This window comes from Periplaneta americana, chromosome 9 (genome assembly GCF_040183065.1).
Source record: "Periplaneta americana isolate PAMFEO1 chromosome 9, P.americana_PAMFEO1_priV1, whole genome shotgun sequence".
Lineage (NCBI taxonomy): Eukaryota > Metazoa > Arthropoda > Insecta > Blattodea > Blattidae > Periplaneta > Periplaneta americana.
This window is the reverse complement of record NC_091125.1, coordinates 128,794,144-128,821,785: the sequence shown is the minus strand read 5'-3', so window position 1 is coordinate 128,821,785 and position 27,642 is coordinate 128,794,144. Positions and strand designations below refer to the sequence as shown.

Below are 27,642 nucleotides of genomic sequence, written 5' to 3'. Positions count from 1 at the left end.
TCCTCGAACATGAAAACTTCAACATACCGCTCTTGTAACGCATATTACTATTTCGCATAGGCTATTTATTTTTTGTTCCCGTCCCGCGCCGTGGCGTCCTGGTCTTAAGGCATCTGCCTAGAACTCGCGTTACGGAATGCGCGCTGGTTCGAGTCCGTTTTGAAGTCCTTTTTTGACTATATCAAATTACAACACTTTCCTTATGTTGTGAAGAGACAAAATGTAAGATTGTGTGTGCCATGTATTTCCATGAATGTGCTGAAGTGTGTTTTGGGGAGTAATATAGTTTTTTTTTTTTTTTTTTTTTTTGCTCTTACTTTCCCTTTTTTTTTTTTTTTTTTGTCATTTTTTTTATGAAAATTTTTCCCTTTAAAATCCGTCTCTAGTAATAGCATTTTGTCACTTATTAGTGTGCCGTAAATGAATCACTTCCATGAAATGATTTTGTCGAGTTAAGCATGATTTTCTAAATTTATTCACTTTCTGCTATCGTCAGATTAAAGACAGGCATGAATGAGGCCAGTCAGCTGCAGTATGCCAGATACAGCTCCTATCTGCCGTGGTAGGAGGGAGGATCAGCTTTATCTGTGATTGCTCTGTTTTGAACAAACATATGTCTGTGCTTGTAGTAGTCTGTTTGTTTTAACATCCCTCTCTGTTGTCCGCTCGTCTGTTTAATCTCTAATTTATGGACCATCAACTGTCAGCCTTGACACTTTGTAATAATTTCGTTGCTTAGGTTGTCATGTTTTGGGTTTACAGAATTCCCATGGCAGTAAAAAGTACCGCACCGTTAACCGAACGGCTTTAGTCGATTTTTACACTCTCATTATTCCAAGTATAAGATCTTACTTTACGCGTATCATGTAAGAGGAAAGTATTATGTCCTACGTATAAGCCCATTTCTATGAAAGAACATGACGTGCATAATTATGAATGCTCATTTCTAATCAAAAAACACGACACGCTTCATTTTGAGTGCACCCTGACTGTACCGCGCAAATATTTACTTGGCGAATTAGTACTGCACGCCGTTTTGTATTTTTCCCTTTTTATTTGGGGTCTAATACGTAAACGCATGTTTCACATTAAAATGCGATCGAGAAATACATTTTAAAATACTGCAAATGCTTTGGAACAAGAACAACACATGAGGCTCGCTGGTCATCATTCAGACTGTGATAGGCGTAATCACTTTGCACGTTCTATTCTTTTTTTGGAGTATTCCGCCAGAATAAGGTACCCATCCGATGAAGATATTCCACTACATAAGCTACTATAGTGCATAATATAGCTTACGCTATGGGCTCAAGGATTGTTCTCACTCGTTCTACCATGCTACTGATCTGTCGCACTTGCAGCATCACATGAAGGGCTTCCTTTGATTCGTCTTAACCAACATCATCCAACAGCGAATTGCTTCTTATGATGGAGCAGATGCTGCATCCAAATATGTCATAAGCTGCTCATGATGGCTAGTTCTTACCTAGAAGTGATTTTGACAGGCAAAATATAAACTACAGTAATGTCATTAAAGCTCACAGTGAAAGAAATACACATCTCAAGTAAAATCAGGTAAACTCTAGCGAATTCATACCGCGAACTGTTTTACCCTTTCCAAATAGATTCGTAAAAGGGCAAAAAATAATTTCCGTTTCTACAAGTGCTTCTAACATGGTACCAGTTTGTAGTAATATTATTACGATGTACCGAAGTACATATGAAGACATTATTACAAAAATAACCCTCGTCAAAATTGCTACTTTTCAGGAGAACAATAAAAATAAATAGAACAATACATGTCAGCTGTTTCCGTGCAAGTGGTATTTATCCTTGTGGCTATTGCACCTGACATGAATCATTTTTGGAGTCTATAAACATTTGAAATAGTAGAAAATGTGTCCTTAACTCAATTTCATTAAAAATGACTAGGGCTGTTTTTGTAATAATATCTTCATATGATATTTCCGTGCAGATATTCTGTGTCATCATATGATGAAGAATGAGTGGAACGGAGAAACATTCTCTCCGCACCGGGATTTGAACCCGGTTATCCACTAAGCCACACTGGATTCCCAACCCGATTTCGGATCAAATCCTCTCAGTTTAAGTTCCACCTCTTAGGTTTCCCCTAGTGGCCTACCCTCATGCACTGCGTCATAGATGTATGACAGTGGCACAATGTTCACACATATGCAGAGGTACACTCGTTATGAGTGACGAAGTGGCCGATATCCGACGGAATAAGCGCCGTCTTAAATTACTAAGTGATTATTTTTTGCATATCATAATTAGGGGAGAGTCGGGTAGTATCGAACATCGGGTAATATCGGACAGTGAGTTTCTTTCATCTACCACACGATGATAGTACCTGATTGACATGCTTACGTTTCTGTGATCTCGCATAGAGACACGTAACCATGTCATTCAGGTACTACCATATGGTGGTAGATGAAAGAAACGCACTGTCCGATACTACCCGATGTCCGATACTACCCGACTCTCCCCTATATTATTACGATGTACCAAAGAACATATATTTCCGTGCAGATATTCAGCGTAATTCGATCCGATATCGGGATGGGAATCCGGTGTACTTAGTGGATAGAGCGTCAGCACTTAGAGCTGAAAACCCGGGTTCAAATCTCGGTGCCGGAGAGAATTTTTCTCCGTTCCACTCATTCTTCATTATAGTAATATTGTTTTCACATAATGAGTTGTCACATTTGTAAAACAAAAAACACATGAAATACGGTGATTTTTTAAAATAAAATTCATAGAAAATTAGTTATATTGTGCATCTCGAAAACCCGAACTGATGGAAAATTGTACTTGTTATTTCTTAATTCAGGAGATCGAAATTAGTAAGAATTTGTTAGTTTTATGTCTGGCGCAAAATAATTGTTGATCAGTGTAATAAAACCATGCACTACTAAATAGCTGGACTAGTGCGAATTACGAATATATTATTTATGTTTATATATTTATGTAGTGCAATCGTTGAATTAGGTGTTATGAACGCTTTCATGTTTGCTGCCTATAATGTTTAAAACAAAATGTGGTTTATGCAATATAAACGAAATACTATTATTCATGTGACCTGACATATTCAGTCAAAGATCGTTACTCGTATTATGTAATTTTTAATTACTATTATTTTATTCAATATTTCAGTAACAATATGACCGCATCTACAACGAAAGAAGAGGTGAAAATGACGCGCTCCTGATTCGTGATTGGATGACGTTCAACTTACGTTTCTTTGCGTTTGCGGAAGCTAGACCTTGGCAATGTCGAATCAGCGCCGTCATGCGTTCGTTCAAACTAACGTTAGAACTTGTATTTGTCAAACTTCAACGTCACCATAACGAAACGAACGTTGATCGTAATCCCGGCCTAAGGCACTAAGAGCACCACGCCCTTCTCACGCAGGGACATTTAAACAGTGTTACTGGCATTTAAATATGGAAAACAAAGTGACACATAAATAGATGACGATGTCCTTCAACCCGGTTGGATTTGTGCGAGGTAAATATAGCTCCAAACGAAAAAAATTCATTATTATTTTTATCTATTTTAGAACCATTTGCCGTTGCCTTTCAGATATTTTTCCACCAATATGTATATGTGTTTTACTGCGCTTTCAACATTGGAGAGTTCGGGCGCGGGTTCGATTCCCGCTTGGGCTGATTATCTGGTTGGATTTTTTCCGAGGTTTTCCCCAACCGTAAGGCAAATGTCAGTTAATCTATGGCGAATCCTTGGCCTCATCTCGCCAAATACCATCACGCTATCACCAATCCCATCGACGCTAAATAACCTCGTAGTTGATGTAGCGTCGTTAAATAACCCAAGTAAAAAAAACATTGGAGAGGCCACCGGCGTAGCTCAGTCGACTGAGGCACTTGCCTGCTGATCCGGAGTTGCATTCGGGCGTGAGTTCGATTCCCGCTTGGGCTGATTACCTGGTTGGATTTTTTTCCGAGGTTTCCCCAAACTTAAGCAAATATCGAGTAATCTATCGGTCTCATCTCGCTATCACTAATCCCATCGACGCTAAATAACCCAGTAGTTCATACGAGGTCGTTAAATAATCCACTAATAAAAAACATTGTAGAGTTGACAGCAAAAATGAATTAGTTATTACTTTTGGAGTCATATTTACCTTTCGCGACTTAACACATAACATCCAACATTAGCTGTTATTTTGTAGAACCCCTGTGTCCAGTTACAAACAATCTGAGGACAATAAATGGTGATACAAAAAGTTGTGCTCATACTGAAGGAGCTAACAATGGAGTCGAAATATAACATTTTTATTAGGAACTTGTGATATCTAAGTAATCCTTAGTAGCTATTATAAAACATGTCATTTATCATGCTTCAGCAGATGTGGATGCAACAACACGGAGCACAAGCACATTTTTCTCTTGTCGTATGATACGAGTACTTTCTAAATCTCGCATATCCCAGGCGGTGGATCGGAAGAGCAAGACTAACTGATTGGCTAGCCTGCTGTCCTCATTTGATGCCTTTTAATTACTTCTTTTGGGAGCATATCAAAAGCCTCGTTTACGAGATACCGGTGTAAGAATCAGAAATATTTTTAGCAGCATCTGATGTGGTTCGGAAGGTGCCTGGGGTGTTTGGAAGAGTGCGCCAGAGTTTCCTTCAACGATGCAATGCCTATACTGACTGTAGTGGTCGCTAGTTCGAACAATTTTTGGTGTAATACAAAATAATTATTAAGTTCATATAATCTTTGTCTACTTTAATTTTCGTACAAGTTACTAGTAGGCCTACAGTACTTATTGGTATGCTGTACATCTTATATTTCCTAACATTCACAGGTTTATACTGACCATGAGTTCCTATTGTAAAGTTGTTATAGAGTATTCCAACTCCTCTGTGAACTTCTTCAAACTGGCCACTATCTTTTAAATTAGTCTATATATTAAAAAATCGTATAAATGCTATGTTAGATAAAAGTTGTAAATTACTATTCAAAAATCGTGATAGCAAGTAATGTTTGGAGTTTAGTTTTTTACTAATAATGTAAATGATAACTTTCAATAATAATGAAGCGAATATAGGTAGTATTAACAATTTCAATAATTTATGTAAAATTGGCCTACATGAATACATAATGGGATCAAATAGACTTCGCGTGAGTCCGGCTCAGTTGATAACTGAGACATTCTTATAAAAGCAAACTTCCTGTAAACTATTAGTCATCTAATAACTTAACTGGAATGTTGTAATTTCGTTCATGAAACGAGACTAGTATATTACCTCAGTCAAGGACGAAGGAATTTAAATCTAACAAAAGATTCAGTACTGTACTTCATAAAGAAATGTAGATAAAAGGACAAACGAGTCATGAATAGAGCTCTGAAATATATGCAGACTGAAATATCCACGCTACTATACACGAAAATTACTTAGGCCTAAATATGCATTATAAACGCTCAATTAAAATAAATATAATTATAGCTGATCGACTCTCTGTCGCTGTTCTAGGACTTTTTCTGCGCAGAGCCAGCCTCGTTAGGAATTACGCAAAGCTACGATTAGAAGTATCGCTTCCGAATTTCGTTAATATTTACTGCAAAACGTGATGCTTTAACAGTCATATTTCTAAAAGCAAATTATTAAGCACTCTCATTAAGTGTTTTAAATACAACAGGAGACCAATTATAGCTATAACAATACCGTACTTTGTAATAAAAGAACATAATGTGCAGTATGTAACATTTTTGGGCGTGGATAATAATTATAATGAATATAGGTAGTTACACGTTGTTCATGATTGTGTTAAAAAACACGTGCGAATGAAATTAAGTTTGAATACAAGTTTAACGCTTAAACACAAATTCTCTTTTTTAGGTCAACAAATTCTTGAAGTTTTACGCTAACGCTGACCTATACAGACTGCTTAAGAATTCTATTTTTTTTAATGTTCATATAACCTGTAGCCTACATATTATACGTATCGTATAACTTACAGTATAATTTTATTGTTCTGAAGTGTCCTTTCTAACGAATTTTGCTACGGAACATTTTGTATTTCTGTATGCATTATTTTTACTTAGTATCGAAGAAAATAGGATGGAAAAGGATTAAGATTATATTAGACTATCTATCGTATTATTTGTCAGTGTATATGACGCATTCAAAAAATTAAAGTAGTTTTTCTGTGAGTGGAAAAACTAAAACTAAAAAACAAAAGGTGGTGATGATGATCCATAAGCCATTATTGGACTGTTACGGTCTCCTTCCATCTTTTCAAGGATCGATCTACGGATATTTTCTTCGAGGCGTATAGTGGAGGATCTGTACAGGCAATCTGGAACGATCCATTCTGTTGATGTGCTGGAACTAATTCTGCCTGTTTATTTGTATTAATTATTGAGGTCTTAATGAATCGATGTTATTTTTAATGCTCTTGTTACTGATTCATTTTTTATGGTCAAGTAATAATAATAATAATAATAATAACAATGACAATAGAAGAAGAAGTCAGTGATTTTTCAAAAGCCTGTAATCGTTGTCAAGACGCACCTTAATATTAAGTCAAATTTTAAGGATAAAAGGTGCGCCCTAAAAACCGACAAATGCAGTAGTTTCATAATATGTTTTTCAATCTCTAATGTAGATCTTTCATTGCGATACTGGGAAGTAAGAAGGCAAATGGAAGAACTCCAATAAGCCGAGCATTAGCAATCAACCAACCAACCAACCATTTGTAATGTGTATGTCAATTGCTAAGTTCGTTGTCAGCGTGAAAAACACACGCGCGTACGCACATAAATAAATATATGCACTTTGTAGACGGATTTAAGAAAGAAACAAATATGTACAGCAATTTCTCTTAAACTATTAGACGGTTTTTGTTTATGTTGTCGGTGTACAAGCAAAACACATTAAGTGAAAAATATTACATCTGAGAAAAAGGCGTATATAATAAACATAATGCGTGTGTCTAAACTTAGAATTAGAAAATGAAATACACATGAAGAGAAACAACTTACTAAAAGTAATAATATTTTGAGGATTCAGTTTTGTCAGAAGAAAAACTATTTTTTTTACTCCTTTTTTTTTTAATAGAGGAGTAATAATTTTGACTTTCTGTGTTTTCTTTGTATACCGACGATATTTAGTATCTACAAATCAGTCTATCTGAAAATAATGCACATGAAGCGTAAAAATTGTCATTAAAATAATTGATGATCTGCATTCGAAATCAAAATACATAATGACGATTTAGTTCAAATCAAAGCTAATTTTCTTCGTGATTTTTTTTTTATTCTGTAGAATGAACTTGCAAACGACTCAGATATTTTCGTCAAGTATCTTACTTTGGAAAATCCAGGAAACAAAAGCTCTTCTTATTTTGATGCATAGTAGGACCTAGATGATTTTATTTGTGTATGTATTCTGAATAATAGTAAAAAAAAATGAACTGTGGGCACTAATATAATTTTCATTGTGTTAATGGAACTGAATTGTTGCAAAACATATAATTTTATTTCTTTGAACGGAAATTATCACTCTGTTAAAATGACGAGAGACTTGTTAATTTTTGGAGAGAAAGATATGTTATATAGTAGGACGGCCACGAAGAAGATGGAGTGGCCAGTTTAAATAGTTATTTTACTGATGTGAAGACAACAGGCCTAATAGCCTAAACCGTAATGATGATGATGATGATGATGATGATGATGAGATATGTTATACAGTGATTGCACATAATTCATTTGATACATGGCTATGTAAAATAACGGTTTTATTAATTACTATGTAAAATTTATAACAAGAAAGTACCGGTATGTGCCATTGACATGACTCTGGTCTTTTATTAAACTTCTTGTAAATAACTTAAAAAATTAATTTAAATACTCTAGATTCACCTGAAATCAGCATAATTTAAATAATCTCTATGCACGTAGGCCTACATGCAAAACCTTCGACAAAGTCGTAAATTCCAGACACTTTCCCGTACTATATCCGCGTCTTGTATACGGTATTACTCTAATAATAAACTTTATTTCACATTTACGACATCTGAACACGTCTGTTTATTCTACAAATATTACCGGTACATCTACTCATTTTTTTCAGTTACTATATCTTTGATTTTGGAGTGTGCACAAAAGATCGAGATAGCTGTGGACTATGTTAATCCTTGCAAGTAGTGAAGTTAGTAAATACATCATACTACAAGGGCCGTAAAATATACGTGTAATTATTACTGCCCCATTACTTACAAATAATGAGACTCCCTATCAAACATAGCCTTGGTGCTTCTTAATTAGTCATGCTGCATGATATACTCGTACAATGAAGTTTCTCATGTAATTTCCTGTGACTGGGTATGTTTCTACGGACATGTATTATAGAACGTTACGAAGGGCAGACAACAGCACGATTATGGAAATATTACGTAGCATACCAACGGTCCACTGAAAGTAATGTGAAGGTTGCTATTTGTAGGGAGAAAGAATGAGAAAAATTCTCCCTCACCTCATTCAAAACATTTCTCATGCACTGTTGATTCCAGCCAAGAATGATAATTCCTCACCAAAAAAATAACTCCACTCTCTTAGAAATTAATTTACGAATATGTATACTTTCAGATATTATTATTATTATTATTATTATTATTATTATTATTATTATTATTATTATTATTATTACTGTGTACTGGTACAAGATTTTTTGAGTCACTTTAGAGTAGACTATGTTTCATATTCCTGATACTTTCATGAGGCGGATTTATATGCACAAAAAGTTAATAGGTACCTAATTTTACTTGGTATAGCTTATGATGAGCATAAACGCTGTATCCCCACCCGTTGTAATGGTTTAACCATTTGCTACGTCAGCGAGCAATTTGCTCGATACATTCTCCAGTCGGTGCCACTCTTTCTTTGCGTATGAGTTTCAATGATTCATTTATACAGATTACTGATAGGCTCGCGTTTAACAAACGAACAATGGAAAACATGTTAGAGTTACGTGTTTATTGTCAAATTCAGTGTAAAAGTTGCCAGTATTGAATAGAAACAAAAGGAAAGTAAAATTCAATAAAAATGTATCATACATATACTTACGAAATACGAAATACGAAAAGCCTGAAATCCTATAAGGGCAACGGCCTCCTACAGGAGTGTAGGGTGAGCTGAAGGTCTACTACACTTGCGGAGCCAGTCCAAGAAAGCTTACACTATATACTTACAAACTAAACACATAAACAAATACCAACTAAACACGAAAAACTATACAGACTAAACACATAAATTATGCAAACTAAACATCCACAAAAAAACTATACAAACTAAACAAATAAATTATAATCTGAACACACAACTATCCACACTAAACATACGATAAAAAAGAAAAAAAAAAATACACAAACTGAACCATACATAGTCTTAACTGACACACAAACTAAATACACAAAACCTACACAAATTGCACACATAAATTGTACAGCCCAAACACACAAACTACCGGTATCTAAACTAAACGCACAAAAACGATACAATTGAACAGAAAAATTATACTAACTAAATACATGAACTATACCAACTATGCACGAAATCAAACTATCCAAACTAAAACACACAAAACCATACAATTGAACACAAAAATTATACGAACTAAATACATGAACTATACCAGCTATGCATGAAATCAAACTATCGAAACTAAAACACACAAAACCATACAATTGAACACAAAAATTATACTAACTAAATACATGAACTATACCAACTATGCACGGAATCAAACTATCGAAACTAAAACACACAAAACCATACATTTGAACACAAAAATTATACTAACTAAATACATGAACTATACCAACTATACACGGAATCAAACTATCGAAACTAAAACAAACAAAACCATGCAATTGAACACAAAAATTACACTAACTAAATACATGAACTATACCAACTATGCACGAAATCAAACTATCGAAACTAAAACACACAAAACCATACAATTGAACACAAAAATTATACTAACTAAATACATGAACTATACCAACTATGCACGGAATCAAACTATCGAAACTAAAACACACAAAACCATACAATTGAACACAAAAATTATACTAACTAAATACATGAACTATACCAACTATACACGGAATCAAACTATCCAAACTAAAACACACAAAACCATACAATTGAACACAAAAATTATACTAACTAAATACATGAATTATACCAACTATACACGGAATCAAGCTATCCAAACTGACACACACAAAAATAACTATATAAACAATACACACACATATATTTACATATCTTTTAATCATAGTAAATTTACAATATATGTAACTCCCAACAAGCAGCCTAGAATATGTAACCCAGATTTTTGTGGTGTGCAAGGAAAGAGGGAGGGAGGAAGAGTTTTCCCTCCAATGGGGGAAATAAATGAAATATTGGTGAAGATATTACATACTCGCATGTGGACAATAAAATTTGTTTGAGACATAAAGGAATGACTAAGAGACCCTTCAAGGTCATCACTAATAATGTTTTGGCCCGAAAGGATCAACTCTTGAAGGCTATGAAGGATAGGCTTACTGACGTGGCGTTTTGTCCGTAGAAAACAGGTACAGAATGGGTTCTGTGATAAAAATCCCATGTCTTACCTTTGTGGATATAACAAGAAATCTTGTAACAAGTAATCTATGAATGGGATTAATCAATCATCAGAAGATATCTTATTATATGGTATAAATTCGGAGGAAAAATACCACTAGAAGATATTTTAAGTACTGGAAGCTTCTAGTAGAATAGTGGTGCGCGGTAGCGTCACGGTTAAGGCGTAACGCTACAAAGCTGGAAGGTCGCGGGTTCGATTCCAGATAGGGTCATGGATTTTTCCATTGGTCTAATTCTTCCGGCCGCACTATGGCCCTGGTGTTTACTCAGCCTCTAACAGAAATGAGGACCAGGGGCATTTCCTTGGGCCGGCTCTACGGTTAACACGGTAACCATTGCACCACCAAGGACGACTGCATAGTGAAATTGATAAAATGTGTCTTGAAAGTGCTGATCAATCTGTTATATGTGATTAGAGGTGTAACGAAAAGAGAAAAGAAACTATCGAAGTCCTGCACAGAGTACGAATAGACATGTCTGATGCAGATCTAAAATTCTCTGTAGAGAAAAGGAAATTATATAAAAAAAAGACTGCTGAAGGCCATAGAAACTAATTTCACAGAAGAACAAGGAAAATCTCAAGCTCAAGAGATGCGCTAACAGAGCCCTTTCTTACCCTTAGAAGGAAGTTAACCAGCACTGTCACGGAGATTCCAATGGAACCTTGGGAAAAACACTTCTGCCTTCTCAATAGGTGTAACCCACAGATATAGCCTATACGTTGTAGTATATACGACATAGAACTGATAAGCATAACGGAAAGTAAGCAGCCGTCCTCAAGACGAAAGACGAGAAAGCAATAGGGCAGGATGGAATTTGTAATGAAAATACACAGTAGATCAGTTGATTTCTTTCTAAACTGATCTGTTCAACATATTCAAACGATTTTAGTGTGTGTAATATGTTATTTTTGTGTTAATGTTATTGTATCCCTGTACTGCAATGTGTTGCTTTTATCGTGATTCTGTTTATTTTTATTGTGTATTTATTCTCATATAAATTTATATAAAAAGTTTATAATTCATTTGCTATTCCACTTTGCGAGGTGTCCCGATTTTGGGATTTCAAAATCTGGTCACCTTAGTAAAAACATACGCAATTTCTTTTAAATCATTCACGCAAGACTGAAGAAATGTAAAATAATATTATTTTCAACTGTGTCAATGCTATATTAATGACCTCACACCTACAGCAGTTTTTTATAAGAGTCCTACTCTTACATTGCATGCTATCATCACATCCCACACTTTCAGCATACCATTCTAAGTGCGTAACGAATTCAGTGGTGAACCTTGAAGATGGTTAATGTGCTAATTTGTGCTTGGAGATAATTTACATTGTAATGTATTTTAATACGAATAGAGCACGTTTCATTAGAACTAATTTAAGACTTCATCAAGGTCGCTAGTCGCTGAAATATCACACTTCTTTGCATCCATCCTCTTCCCACTTCTTATTTTGGATTATTTTACTTATTTGGACCACTGTGTTTATTATTATTATTACCGATACTACTGATACTAACTACTACCACTACTATTGCAACTGCTATTATTATTATTATTATTATTATTATTATTATTATTATTATTATTATTATTATACATGCATATCCTTGTTGGTTTCTATCAGTTTCACAGTATCTTGCAGAAAACACTGCAGTTCACAATGCTGTTCTGGTATTTGTGCTCTTTCCATAAGAACTGATATTAATTTATTATGTGTGCTAGTTTTTGCTGTTCTGGTGGCTGTTTTCTGATTTTTGGAGTCCCTTGAAGTGGTTCTCAGAGCACTGAACTATAGCTTTTAGATTCCACTTTTTTTATTTATACACTTAGATTCGATTAGGGAAAACACGGGAATTTTACTTGAAGCAAGTAAAGAGATAGGTTTGGAAGTAAATCCTGAAAAGACAAAGTATATGATTATGTCTCGGGACGAGAATTTGTACGAAATGGAAATATAAAAATTGGACATTTATCTTTTGAAGAGGTGGAGAAGTTCAAATATCTTGGAGCAACAGTAACAAATATAAATGATACTCGGGAGGCAATTAAACACAGAATAAATATGGGAAATGCGTGTTATTATTCGGTTGAGAAACTTTTATCATCCAGTCTGCTGTCAAAAAATTTGAAAGTTAGAATTTATAAAACAGTTATATTACCGGTTGTTCTTTATGGTTGTGAAACTTGGACTCTCACTTTGAGAGAGGAACACAGATTAAGGATGTTTGAGAATAAGGTTCTTAGGAAAATATTTTGACCTAAGAGGGATGAAGTTACAGGAGAATGGAGAAAGTTACACAACATAGAACTACACGCATTGTATTCTTCACCTGACATAATTAGGAACATTAAATCCAGACGTTTGAGATGGGCAGGGCATGTAGCACGTATGGGCGAATCCAGAAATGCATACAGTGTGTTAGTTGGGAGGCCGGAGGGAAAAAGACCTTTAGGGAGACCGAGACGTAGGTGGGAGGATAAAATTAAAATGTATTTGAGGGAGGTGGGATATGATGATAGAGAATGGATTAATCTTGCTCAGGATAGGGACCAATGGTGGGCTTATGTGAGGGCGGCAATGAACCTCCGGGTTCCTTAAAAGCCAGTAAGTAAGTATACACTTCGATTATTATAGCATTCAGTGTCTTTGTTGTGATCACGTTTCTATCTTCAGGTTCAGCTGCATCAGTAATTTTAATGTTTCTTGTCTTAATAGAAGTTATAACCGATTTTTGAGCTCTTCTGTCTGGCTCCATATGAATTTAATCTCTCAATGTTCAGCTGCATATGGTTTACATTCATAACAGAAGCTTTTTGAATTTGACAGTGAATATACGTAATCCACAAAATGTCTTACTGTTTATTAATTTTCTGGACAATGTATGCATGTTCCATCTCGTTGTTTATTATTTTAGAATTATGTTCTGAAGCCTTTTGTGATGATGGCTTTTAATTTATACTCACTAGCTAGCTAGTTAAATAAATAAATAAAATAAAAAATGAGTTTCACCTTTCAAGTTAGTTTTCCGAAACCACTTGTATGATTATTCCTTGGCTATTAATATTTAATTGAGACCTCATTAACCTGGTCATACATAGTGTTTTGTTCTTAAGTTTTTCTTTGGTGGTCGTAATAATGGTGACAATGGTAGCAAGAGCAGTGGCAGTAGTTATTGTTGTTGTTGCTATTTTTTTTAGTTGGTTATTTAACGATGCTGTATCAACTACTAGGTTATTTAGCGTCGATGAGATTGGTGATAGCGAGGTGACATTTGGCGAGATAAGGCCGAGGATTCGCCATAGATTACCTTGCATTCACATTACAGTTGGGAAAAACCTCGGAAAAAACCCAACCAAGTAATCAGCCCAAGCGGGGATCGAACCCGCGCCCGAACACAACTTCAGACCGGCAGGCAAGCGCCTTAACTGACTGAGCCACGCCGGTGGCTGATTGCTGTTGTAGTTATAACAGTTGTAATAACGTTTCCAGCAGTGGTAACCACAGTACGATTTCCAGTTTTCACATCAAAAAACATAAATAATATAATGGACTATGGATAGGTTTTGGAAGTACTCTTACTTCTCCCACTTTTATAGCAATTCTTCATCTTATTCCAAATCACTTCATGATAAAGTACCTTAACTTCTCAGCTAGTACATCTGTTTCAGTTAAGAAAAGAATAGATTATGATTATAATAATAATTTTCTTATGTTGCAGAGCTCCCTGACAAGCCCATTCTCCTGCCGCCATTTGTGGAGAGCGGGCACTGTGTTGCATATCATTTGACTAGGAAAGGTAGAAATGTTGCTGACAGAGTGGTTTGCGTGCTGGGCTATGCCAACCCTGACATCACGTACAGTCCAGCAATATATCCAATCACTGCCATCCTTCTGCATTACATGACAGGTAGGTTTTCATTGTCTCCTTCCATAGGTAAAAGAATGGAAAATTGCGTGACGAAAGTTGTGACTATAATAATACTGTAGTATTTAAGTTTCAATACTTCTAATCGTTTATATTTGCCATTTTAGGCTTATTAATTCTGTCACTATATGTTACAGGGAATTTAGTTAATAGGAATTATCCATAATTTCTAAAGATAATGCACAATCGCCATATCATGTGATGAATGTAATTAATTAATATTAAAATTTGCCAAATTCGCGATGAACTATACATATTTTCCAATATCGAGCAGTTATTTTAAGCATTGAGTACCTATGTAGTGAAATTGTAATTTTTTGCACGATCATGCTTTTGATTGTATAGGTCTCGCAAGCAGGGAATACCGACGGAAGAAATGCGAATGAAACAATGCGATAAGGAAGAGTGGGCGACAGGAAAGATTACGAGATAGCTTGAATGGTATTCAAGAGTACAGTCGGAAGAGAAACGACATCGATAGAATCAGTCTTGCGTTGTGATAGTTACATTACAACTTTAGTTTGTCCCATTCCATGTGAGTACGTATCTTGTATCGCACAGTATTATTATGTCATTCATAAACGTATGTTGCGCATTTAATTAGCTTCGAATTTTTCTCTTGCTGCGTTCCTCATTTGTTCATCTTCTTGGAAGAGACAGTACTTTCATCGGCCCGCACCTCTCGCCTTCTCAGCGTGCCTACATACACACATCAAAACAGATAGCATTGCCACCATCGCTTTTCTGTAATCGTTCCTTGCGCGAGCTATACTTACTGCTATAGTTGATAGGTCTTGTAAATGAAATTACATCACGCGGAGTGGTTTCTAGAGAAACATTATTGTTAGGCCTACACCCATAACTGAACTAGTACTGTTATAGAACATAACAGTACCAGTGAATTGCAAAGAATTTTCCATAACTCTTAAACATTTATGTCTATGGACATGTCACAGTCATCACTTTCAATCACCTTAGCTCCCAATACGCAAATCCCTTGAAAAAGAAATTTACTCTATATTTTCAATATTGTAAAAATGATGCCATTCTAAATATATGGTTGTGCAAAAAGAGACTGTCTCGTCTTTTCTAACTTTTCCTCGATTCTGTTATAATGCACCTACCACCCTTGTATCGCAATATACTATATTTTACCATACTGTGACTGAACCTGTACAAGAAGAATCATGTGGTCACTTTTTGCTTCAGCTATCTCTTACCACCCCCACCTCAGAAAGATTAAAAACTAGATTTTATAGGAAGCTGAATGGATCATAAAGCTACTACGCATGTCATGACAGCAGAAACCAATTTTCACCCAAAATTGAATCCATCTCCTATTATTGCAAAAAGCATCGAAATGTATGTCTTTTACAAACAACAAAGAAAACTTGTTTGTCTACAGTCCACCTTTAATTTCAAAACATTGATTTGAAATAGAAACACTGTTGATGGATGATTAGTTTGATTAATAAAGACGTTAGATTTCAGAAGTAACTTTTACTTGCTTTTACTGATGTAATACCAATACATGTAGCAGTCCTGTAAATTAGGTTAGGATAGGTAAAATGAGATTGGGTTGGATCAAATTAAATTTGCTTAGGTTGGATCAATTTAGGTTAGGTAATAACTGAGGCCATTATTTACCTTAGTTGTAGCATTTTACTACATTAATCATCTGTCAAGCGACAGAGCATAAATAAGAGATTTGCTTTTTAAACAGCAGATTTTCGTGTCAAATCATTCATAATCTTTGTGAATGTGCGTAGTCTCTAGATGAGTGTAATATTTTGTAATACGAGCACTAGCTTGCTGACATATTATGGTAGTATAAATGAATAACATTCCTGGGGAAAAGAAGGATGTAATATTCTTATAATTATGTGTATGAAGAGATTGTTTGCCACAAAAATTATGTATTTGCTTAATGGAAAATAAGATATGAAAAGTTTTATTATTTTACATGATAATATGTCAACTGCAAGAGCCCAGAGACAATAATAATGATGAATTTACTTTAAAATATATTTATACTTGTTCGATAGAAATTATGTGTAACGCTTTATACTGTATAAAAATTACATAAGTAAATAACAAATTATGTACAAAATATAATAGAAAAAAATACTTTTTTTTTTTTTTTTACAAAATTCTGACTTACTAATGTAGAAATTGGGCACTTAAGCACTCTGCAAAAGAATTATGAAATGATTTTAAATTAGGTCTCTTCTCTTAAGATTACTTGCGGACTACAAGTGTACAAATCAGATAAAGAAACAGACATTAGGAAAACAACATATCGTCACTGCATTTACAAAATCCGCTATGTATTTTTAAAGAGAGTTTGCAGGAGAAAGAAAAAAGCATTGTTACTTTTAATTCCCTTGATTTTCAAGACTACTTTCAGTATAATTTAATCATTTTTCTTGTAATTATTGAAATTATACAGAAAGCAGCTTTGAAAATAAGTGAATTAAAAGTGACTATGCTTTTTTCTTTCTCCTACAAAATCTTGTTTAAAACATATAGCTAATTTTGGAGGCGCAGCGACGATATACAGCTTTCTATAAAAAAAAAAAAAGTGATTGATTGGAACCTATAAATAGTATGACTAATTAAGGCGTTGTGAACTTATTGAGAAGAGAAAAGATGAAAGGTATAGACGAAGATGAAAAGACGAATCCAAAAATTAATACATAACCAAAGAAATAATATTTATGTGATGGAATAGGCCTAAATGACTGTCTGCTACTGTGGATGAAAAGACAGCATGATTGCTTCCCAATCAAACAGTCCAAGGTTCAATTTCTGATGTTTCATTGGGAATTTAACATTATATCATGGGATGTTGTCTTGTGTTATCTCACTAGTAGCCCTGCATCATGCTGACTACACACCCAACGAAATTCGCAATGTGAATGTGTGTGCTATTTTATATGTCATAGACACCCAGATAGAAGAAAATAATAATGTAATAATAATATTGTATCATGGTACTCTTTGTCAATGGCAACTTGTAGTAGTTACAAGAAGAAATAAATAAATAAAGCATACTATCTTTAAAATGAAGAAAGATCTGAACTATGATGCAGTTGTTGTAGCTGTTAATGATTATAAATTACAGGTTTGGTTCTTTCTAATAGAAGGATCAAGGTTGTTAAAGCATGATGTAATTGTATATTTTAAAAGTGGACTGAGGAAGAAGTAGTACTCTGCTGAAGTTTCTGAGAACATATTTTTACAATATTCTGGGAAAAAATTCATTAAGCATAATTTTGACTGTATTGATCTTGATGTAACTAAGTTAGATTTTTTTTTTATTATTTTAGTTGGTTATTTAACGACGCTGTATCAACTACGAGGTTATTTAGCATCGATGAGATTGGTGATAGTGAGATGATATTTGGCGAGATGAGGCCGAGGATTCGCCATAGATTATCTTGCATTCACATTACGGTTGGGGAAAACCTCGGAAAAAACCCAACCAGGTAATCAGCCCAAGCGGGGATCGAACCCGCTCCCAAGCACAACTTCAGACCAGCAGGCAAGTGCCTTAACCGACTGAGCCACGCTGGTGGCTACTAAGTTAGATAAATCACAATTTCTTATTTAAGGAATTTGGGTTTAATTAAGTTAGGCACATGACAATTTATTATTACTGGATTTGGGGTTTAATCATGTGAATAATTGATTGAATGGCGATCTTACTCGTGTTAATTGTGTAAGTATGTGCGGCTTACAGCTGTTTCGGTGTTTCTTCACATCATCCTCAGAGCCTCTGAACAAGTATAAACAGCTGTAAGCCGCACATACTTACACAATTAACACGAGTAAGATCGCCATTCAATCAATTATTTATATTCAAGTGTTAAAAGTAGTGTACGAAAGATTCAACATGGATTAATCATGTGAGGTTTCCAGTAGGAAAAAGAAGCCTATAATGCAGGTTTTTTCAGAGTACTTCAGTTTCTCTGCCATTATCACTGCCTCAGTATCAGTGTATATCATTTTACATACTCTGAATAGCGTCTGTATTAAATAAATTGAATTGTATCATAATATTGTACAGTTTGTTGTGTTGTATTTCAGTAATTTTTAGTTTTGAATGTAGTTTTTGTCTTATTTTGTTGAGAACGCCACCACCCTCAACAGACAAGTTCCGTCCCCAAAAAAAAATAATAATGATAAAAAAGTATGAGAGATTATGTAATTAATATTGTATATGCTAGTAGAATACCTCTCTAGAGTAAAATAGTGCCATAGTGTCATTTGAGGTTATGTCTGCAGGCTTTCTGTGTGCTGGTTTGGGTGTGCATTGTGTGTTCTCCGAGAAAGCATGTCTCCAAGTAGTCTCGTGTTATAGCTTTTAGAATGTTGCGTAAGTAACAATAAAAATGAGGGCATTTGGAAGATATGAAGAGTAATCTTGCTATTAAGTCACATCCCAAGATAACGAATTCACTTAATGACAGAAAAAAAATAGTAGTATTTCTTTTAACACATTGCCCATTAGCAATGTCTCATTATTTCATAATCATAAATCTTCTGGGATAGAAGTGCATTTTCTTTGTTAGTTCATGTAATATATCGAATACTGCTGTTAATAAAATATAAAAGATTTTAATTGAAGACCTTCCCAGAAAAAGGATGTAACATCAAATCAATGAAATATATAACTTGGGTGGAAAAGTAAGTTTGAAACATTTATTTATAACAATACATTATTGCATCCAATAGCTGAATAAACTTGTATCCTTGTTTAGTCAAATGGTTATCCTAGTAAATATAGGCCTAAATAAAATATGCCCCTGAAATTATTTTCCTTTCTCCTGAAACGTGAATTATAGATTTTGTTGGTTACACCCTTATTCCAAGGAGGTCTTCAATTATTATATTGAGCCAGAAAGTTGCATACACGCGCAACATTTTTTTTTATTGATTTCTTATCAAATTCCGAATTTTACAGTTGACTTTAAATGTTCATAAACTTAATTTAGAGAACTTGGCTTAATGAATGACGGAGAATCAAGCCATTGGTAAGGAAAAAATAAGAGAATTTGACTGTTAAAAACTTTAATTTGTGATATATTATATATATTATTATAATGTACCAAAGTACATATGATATTTCCATGCAGATATTCTGCGTCATCATACGATGAAAGTATAATGGAATGGAGAAAAATTGTCTCCGGCGCCGGGATTTGAACCCGGGTTTTCAGCTCTACGTGCTGACGCTTTTCCACTAAGCCACACCGGATTCCACCCCGGCGTCGGAAGAATCGTCTCAGTTTTAAGTTCCAACTCTTGGGTTCCCTCTAGTGGCCACCCTCTGCACTACGTCACAGATATCTATGAACCTAGGACCGAAGTCCACACATGTGCTGAGGTGCACTCGTAATGAGTGACTAGTTGGCCGGGATCCGATGGAATAAGCGCCTTCTTAAATCACGAAGTGATTTACGCATATCATATATATTATTTATAATGTACCGAAGTACATATGATATTTCCATGCAGATATTCTGCATGGCTTAGTGGAAAAGCGTCAGCACGTAGAACTGAAAACCCGGGTTCAAATCCCGGCGCCGGAGAGAATTTTTCTCTGTTCCATTACTCTTTCATCGTATGATGACGCAGAATATCTGCATGGAAATATCATATGTACTTCGGTACATTATAATAATATATATGATATGCGTAAATCACTTCGTGATTTAAGACGGCGCTTATTCCGTCGGATCCCGGCCAACTAGTCACTCATTACGAGTGCACCTCAGCACATGTGTGGACTTCGGTCCTAGGTTCATAGATATCTATGACGTAGTGCAGAGGGCGGCCACTAGAGGAAACCAAAGAGTTGGAACTTAAAACTGAGACAATTCTTCCGACGCCGGGGTGGAATCCGGTGTGGCTTAGTGGAAAAGCATCAGCACGTAGAGCTGAAAACCCAGGTTCAAATCCCGGCGCCGGAGAGAATTTTTCTCCGTTCCATTACTCTTTCATCGTTTAATTTGTGAGCTGTTATAAATTTAATTGTATGTGAGTCAAATTTTTGTATATGTTACCAGACTTAAAACACGTGATTACAAAGCATCAGAGAAAATTTTGTCAAAGTATGAATGACATGAGTTAACTAAAATTCGAAATTTAAATACATATGATATGGAACTTAGGTACAGTAATATATTTAACAGAAAGATCAGAATCTCAGAAAAGAGATAATGAGACTCTGTCAGTATATAAAACGTATGCACTTACGTGACTGTATTTAATTTTTTTCCCTTAAATAGGGACTGATTTATCATTGTGTAAAATTTCGAAACAGCTCTAATATTTCGAGAAAAATATTCTGAAAGTTTGAAAAATATAGTTGATAAGAACCTTTCAGTAAACAACTCTTACTGTGTCTTTGTCTTACAAAAGCCTTCATGAATGACCTTTAAAAATGACGGTTTATACACAGAGTTTATATGAGTCTGTCCAGTATCAAATATTGAATATGACTCCACAAAAAGAAGAAAAGGAACCCAAAGAACGATTTTTTTTAAATAATTTTCAACATTAACAATGCTTAGTAACAAGCAAGCACAAGAATTCCCTTATAATTTCTTTTATCAAAGCTGAAACCATTTATTATAAATTGTATATTTTAGTAGCATTAGTAAATAAAAACGGTTGTTTTTTATTCAGTGTATTTTTAGAAAGTCAATTCTTCTTTCACTAGTTCATGAAACTTATCAATTTCCAAACAATTTTCAAACGCTACTGGTGATATCCATTTTAAGATGCAATTGATTATATTATCTTCGTGTGAATTGAAATGTTTTTCATTTTTTGACTGTTCTACGAATTTAATTATTACAGTTGTATAAATGCACGAAAACAAACATTATACGTTTCAAAATAGTGAATTTACGCAAAATATTCCATTTATAGTTAGAAATTTTATACGAAGTCATGATACAGAAGTTTGATGAATTCTTATTTGGTAGTTTCATCTTGAACCAAAGAAACAAAATTGTAGATGAACAGAAATTATAAAGTTGGAGAGTAAGTTAAAAATAATATTTGCCACAAGTTGTAAGATTCGAAATGATATATTTATTTAAATTTCCCAGTCAAAAATAAATTGTAGAAAGTCTGATAAGATTAAAAATTAAACCATAAGAACACATGAACGAGGTTTTTATGTAATTTCTCACCTTTCAGCAGATTATTTTCATGTCTAAAACAGTGTAAATTACTGGAGAGTAATTAATATTTTAGGAGATTTCAATATAATTCTGTAAATTACATTTTTATTTTATGAAGAAAGGAGTCTAGAATTTCAGGAGTGTGAAGTCAGTACCCGTACATTTTCACAGAGTCAAATGTCACTTTCCTACTGAAATTCACTATTTTTAAAGCTTATGTTTAAAAAAAGCTCATTAAGAAAGCAACATTTTGTGTTGTAGTGATGTCTATCGAAAAAATTAAATCTATCCAGTACTTAATGTTTATGCAAATTTAGCAGTCAATCCTGTTTCTGTAATTTAAGGATAGACGTCAGAATTTATACGATATTCTAACTATTGTCATTTAATTGGCACTTATTCTAAGAATGTAACACCCAGTGCAATGACACATCGAGCCACATTGTGTAAGAATAATGAATGCTTTGTAGCTTTGTCTCTGATACTTTTTAAGAGCCATTTCTGCTGTACTTAGGATTTGCTAGTTTTAAATTCTTGAAATAGAGACGCCATCATATTTGAAAAGTGATTCTTTGAGGAAAAATAACTATGACTTTCTACCGAAATAAAAATAATTTCTACTGAACTCATACAAATGAACTGCACATAGGGAAGTAATGAAATGCAACATATCGGTATTTTAATTTAGATTATCTCAAAAAAATTAAATCCTTCATTAAATGATATTTAACCACTTTTTTTCGTGGGGACAATTAAAATAAATTCTAATAAACAGTTCACTTTCAACAGTTATCAATAGGAAGTCTCTTTCTTACTTTCCTCTTTAAGTTCTATATAATTAACTGTTCTTTTTGATGCTGGATTAGAAAGTTGAATAGGAAATATGTAAGAGATAGTTTTTTCTTCCCCCCCCCCCCACCAGTTATGTACAGTAGTGGCAAAAAAACTGGACTGACGGAATAATCAAAGTCCCAGAAATGAGCTACTGCACATACCACGCCCACATTCACAAGATAGCGAGTAATCTATTGAAATTGTTGTAGTTTCGACTGCTGATGTAGCCCATTTCGAAAGCCATTAGAAAATAAGCTGGTAAAATTCATGTTCTGGGAATAATAACTTAATTAAGTGGTAAAATATCGCTGCAATTGAAAAGTATTGGAAATAAATTTGAGTAAGAAACAAAAAAAAAAAAAAAAATTTCCTTCCCAAGCAGGATTCGAATCACGAAAGTCTTAGTTACCAGTCCATCGTGCTGTCACTGTGAACAAGGCTCTGAAATCAGCTACAAGGGTCGATCTGGTTTTTTTTTTTTTGTATTACTGTACATAATTATGTATAAAAAAAGGAAGTTGGTTCGCAAATCTGCACATTTTCAAAATATCAGAGTACTTTCATTTAAAAATTATTTAAGCGTAACATGTTTTTCCTAATAAACTCGTGTTTGCATTTAAATAATAAAATAATTTCTGAAAAATTTTCCATAAAAATAAGTTTACAGTCTCTTATTAAACTGGTTGCTTTTAAACTGAAACCATTTTCCAAATATCAAGAGAAATCTAAACCTTCTCAAATGAGCTAAAGACGTAGCAGTGCTGTCTTTTACAATAAATGTAATGATTCGGAATTCTTTAAAGTAGCCTGATGAGTAGAGCTAGGATTCGTATGTAGTAAAAGCTAATATTATTAGTCGGTATAGTTTATAAACATGCAACCCATGCCCCCCACTCTATACTTGCCATTCTTGCCATTCAGTAGTTAGCGCTAAGGGTCTTTAATCCTCTTAACCACCACTTACAAAACAGCGGGGGGTTTAAAAGCCGCATTGTCTAGTCCTTGTGACTTTTCTTGCATTTCGAGCCTTGTCAACCAGGCTTAAAACCTTCTTAACCAGCATCACAACGATTCAACTATACTTGGCGTCATTCTGAACTCTTACTACATATAAATCCTAGTTCTACTGATGAGGTCCGTTGCGATGATAAAATGTCTTGTGCACCATTTGCTATTCTAATATCTTTTCCATTATTAATAAATACTGAGCTTTTATGAAAGAATCTTACGTTGAAGAGTTTGCGTACATTCCTTCTCCCAGAAGTAGAACATAAATTTACTCTTACCGAACAGAGTAAGATAAGGGAAATATATTCTGTATGCAGTCCAAGTGAGTGAGTGGGCCTTCAAGATCGTATCTATTAATAAGTTGGCAGACCTACTACTTTTATACTCACTGGAGCCTTCATAGCCAACTCAATATGAAGTGTGTTCATTTTATGTCAATATTCATATCTGTGTTTATTTTCAGTGTTAGTTTCCCCCCTGGACCGTGTCGCCCCATGGACAGATCTGTTTGTGTGAAGGGCACCTTGTCCCTATTCCTGTAAGATTGTCCATGATTTTATTATTTGATAATGCTCTTAGTTGGTTTTCTTTATAATTTTTCTGTATGCCAGGTAATGAAATATACACATGAAATATATGATGCAGGGAAATTATTCATTTAGCTTAGATTTTTGTGACATTTAGTGCTTTATGATGCTCATGCTTTTATTCAGGTAATTACTTTCCATTTTAGCATGCTATTGAAAGTAATCTCAGAGTCTATAAATGTATAGGCTACATTGTGTAATCCACACAATAATAATAATAATAATAATAATAATAATAATAATAATAATAATAATATAATAATAACAATAATACTTTAGAGAGTTTTCCTATCAAATTATAAATGTTGATTTAAGATGAAATTAAAATTAATTATTAATTGCATGGATTAGTACCGGTAACCAAGACATTCAGCAGACGTTTTGATGTGCGTCAAACTTTGAACTTTTAATTATTTATTTAATTTTTTTTTCCTTTATCTGTAATGCATCCCAATAAATTTAGTCAGCGTTTGTGGCACCTCAAGGCCTTCTGTATATCCACTGAAGAACATTGAATACTACCTTATTTGTGTACTTTACATATGCTCTAAAGTTTGTGTTTCCTCTTTAAAAATTCATTGGGTCACTTTAGTCCAGACTACAGAGAATCAATGTACTGTAGGACACTTTTTCACTCATTACCCTCCCCTCAGAGGAATATAGTAGAACCTCTATTATCCGTGGTAATGAAGGGGGTGGAGTGAACGATTAATCGAAAAAATCGGATAATCCGTAGTATAAAAGGTGTTCATGAACTAAGTGCATAATACAGTTTCGTCATTTCCCCCGTGGTCTTTTCTTTTAACACGCTAGGTAGTAGATCATAAGTTCACTAATTTAAGTGTAGTTTTTAATGGCCAAGGAAACTACATATAACAGCTGTCTATGGAAAGATAGGAATAGTAGAAGTCTCATGTTGCAGATTTACAAATTTGATGCACTTTATATTTTGTTTTTCATTAAATCGCGCAAAGTTGTAATTCCTATCTCGTATTATGATGAGACAGTTTCTCATTTCCCAAACCACTCAATTATTTCCACATTTTTTTTCATAGCAAACACGTTTTCTTTTGACACCTGTGGAAGACATTTTGCATAGAAGTTAGACAGTATGACCACTCGAGGAGTAGATCATACTGTGTAAGGGTGAAGGTTTGTAAAGAACACTCTGTAGAAAAATAAATTTCGTACTAATATAATGTAGAGTACTCATATTTCTTCTGCAAAACAAAAAGAGCGCGATATAAAGATAGTCGGATAATCCACCAATCGGTTAATATGGTGACGGATAATCGGGATTTTACTGTACTATGAAAGTAGCCATAATCATGACAAGTTGAGTCCTCTTTGTATCCTAAAATCAGATGTTTCTTGCAGTTAGAATGACCTTTTGATTATGCTCGGTACTCTGAAAGATGACAGTTGTTTTGAATGCAACTTTTCAAACTCATTTTAAGGATAGCATGGAATACTATGTGGGTTGGGGTAGAACAAAGTGGAAGAGTGTCATTTGCCTACATCTGCAATATATACTGAGGAAGTAAGTTGAAGAGAAGGGCTATTTCTTTTATGTTCAGTTGTCCTCATATTAAATATAGACCCAGAAACAAAATTTGGATCACCTGAATTTTCCAACTTCCAGTTACAACATACTGCGCATGCTCAGTAAGCACTGAGTAAGCATGTGGAGTAGCCTAATCTTATAAATGGAACTTGGAAAATTCAGTTGGCCCAAATTTTGTTTCTGGGTCTGTACGTGCTTCAATATTGTCTTCGTTGTTTAAGTAGTTACCATGCTTGCCAATATTTACAGGTTAAAATTCTGGTGATTGATTTTCCAGGTAATGAAAATCCTTAGCATGGATTTCATCAGGAGAATAAAGCTAGGTTCCTGCTACGTAGTTTTACGACTCATAAAAGAACCCTGTCTCTGAATGAGACTACACCAGTAAAATTTTACGAACTATGTCTTGCTTACATGAAAATTCAACTCTTTTTAGTTATTATTAGAACCAGGATTTCCATACACTATCAAATCTTAAAGCATGCATGCATTCATACACTATCATATGATAAAATATGCACAGTGAAGCGACAAAACAGTAAAAATATGCACTATCAAAATTGAATTTAACTTATGTTGCATTTTTATTTTCTTTTAAAACAGTGTAAACTAATTTCTCCCAATTTTCTTCACCTAAGCTCATGCGTTTATCTGACAGCACATTCTTGAACACAGAAAATGATCTTTCTACATCTCAAGAAGTGACAGGTGCACAGGTGCATACTTAAAGCGAAGAAATTTTGTGCAAAGTGAGATCGAATTGTAAGTCTTTTGCATTTTTGCATGACCATGACCCCATTGGAAATCGAACCCACGACTTTCCGATTTCGCAGGATTACATCTTAGCTGCGACGCTACCATGTACCCCATCTTTACATCTTTATTACTATAACAATCACAAGTAACTACTTCACCATACATGCATACATGTTGAGAAATTTCTTTCCCTCAATCCATTTAGATACAAGATCTCTTCTTGCAATTCTAACAGATTCATAACAACACAAATGTATGGAAATCCCGGCTCTAGTTATCATCCTGTAGTTAAGAATTCATTTTGCTTAACAGGTACCAGTATTCCCAGTTCAGAAGTGGAATTTAGCTCTGTTAGAATACCGTAATTTAGAAGGGGATTGGTTAACATAATTTGCAAACCGATCAGTCTACCACAATTATTTAAATAGCAGTATAATAATAAGGCTAGGGACTAATCAATCCAAATAATTTCAGATAAAAGAAACTGAAAATTTAGAGCACTTTTCTTGTAAAACATGTCTTTGGTTACATTGCCGTATTTTAAGGTATTGTATAAGCAACAGATGATTATTATTATTATTATTATTATTATTATTATTATTATTATTATTACTACTATTTTAAGGGTTCATCTGCTATTCTGTTCCAAATACACAGAAACCTAATGAATTCTATAAAGGAACTTAGTGGGGAAAAGGAAATGCATAAAGCAGGAAACATAAATGGGTAAAGAAAGTTCACAAAAGCGGGCAACTTAATGGGACAAGGAAGTCAACACTTGGTGGAAAAAAAAGTGCATAAAGCAGGAAAATTGTTGAGGAAAAGAAATTCACTAAGTGTGGGGAAAAGAAGTTTACAAAGCAGGAAACTTCAGGGGGAAGGAAAGTCTACAAACCAGAGAACTTTGTAGGAAAAGAAATGCATAAAACAGGAAACTTCGCGAAAGGAAGCCCATAAAGCAGAGAACTTGGTGGAGAAAGAAGTGCATGAAGCAGGAAACTTTGTGGAGCAAAAAGAAGTCTATAAAACAGGGAAACTTAGTGGAGCAAAAAATTTCACGAGCATGGGATTTGTAGAG

General features: G+C 34.4%; 1 protein-coding gene across 2 annotated transcripts in view; it reads left to right on the top strand.

Annotated features, from left to right (window-relative positions):
• The window catches only part of sky (GTPase-activating protein skywalker), a 157,144-nt gene that overhangs the window by 65,580 nt on the left and 63,922 nt on the right, over positions 1-27,642 (top strand). For both annotated transcript variants that reach the window (XM_069835857.1, XM_069835856.1), the window contains exon 3: positions 14,413-14,601. In XM_069835857.1, coding sequence (XP_069691958.1) covers positions 14,413-14,601 — 189 coding nt within the window. The remainder of the gene's footprint in view (positions 1-14,412; positions 14,602-27,642) is intronic.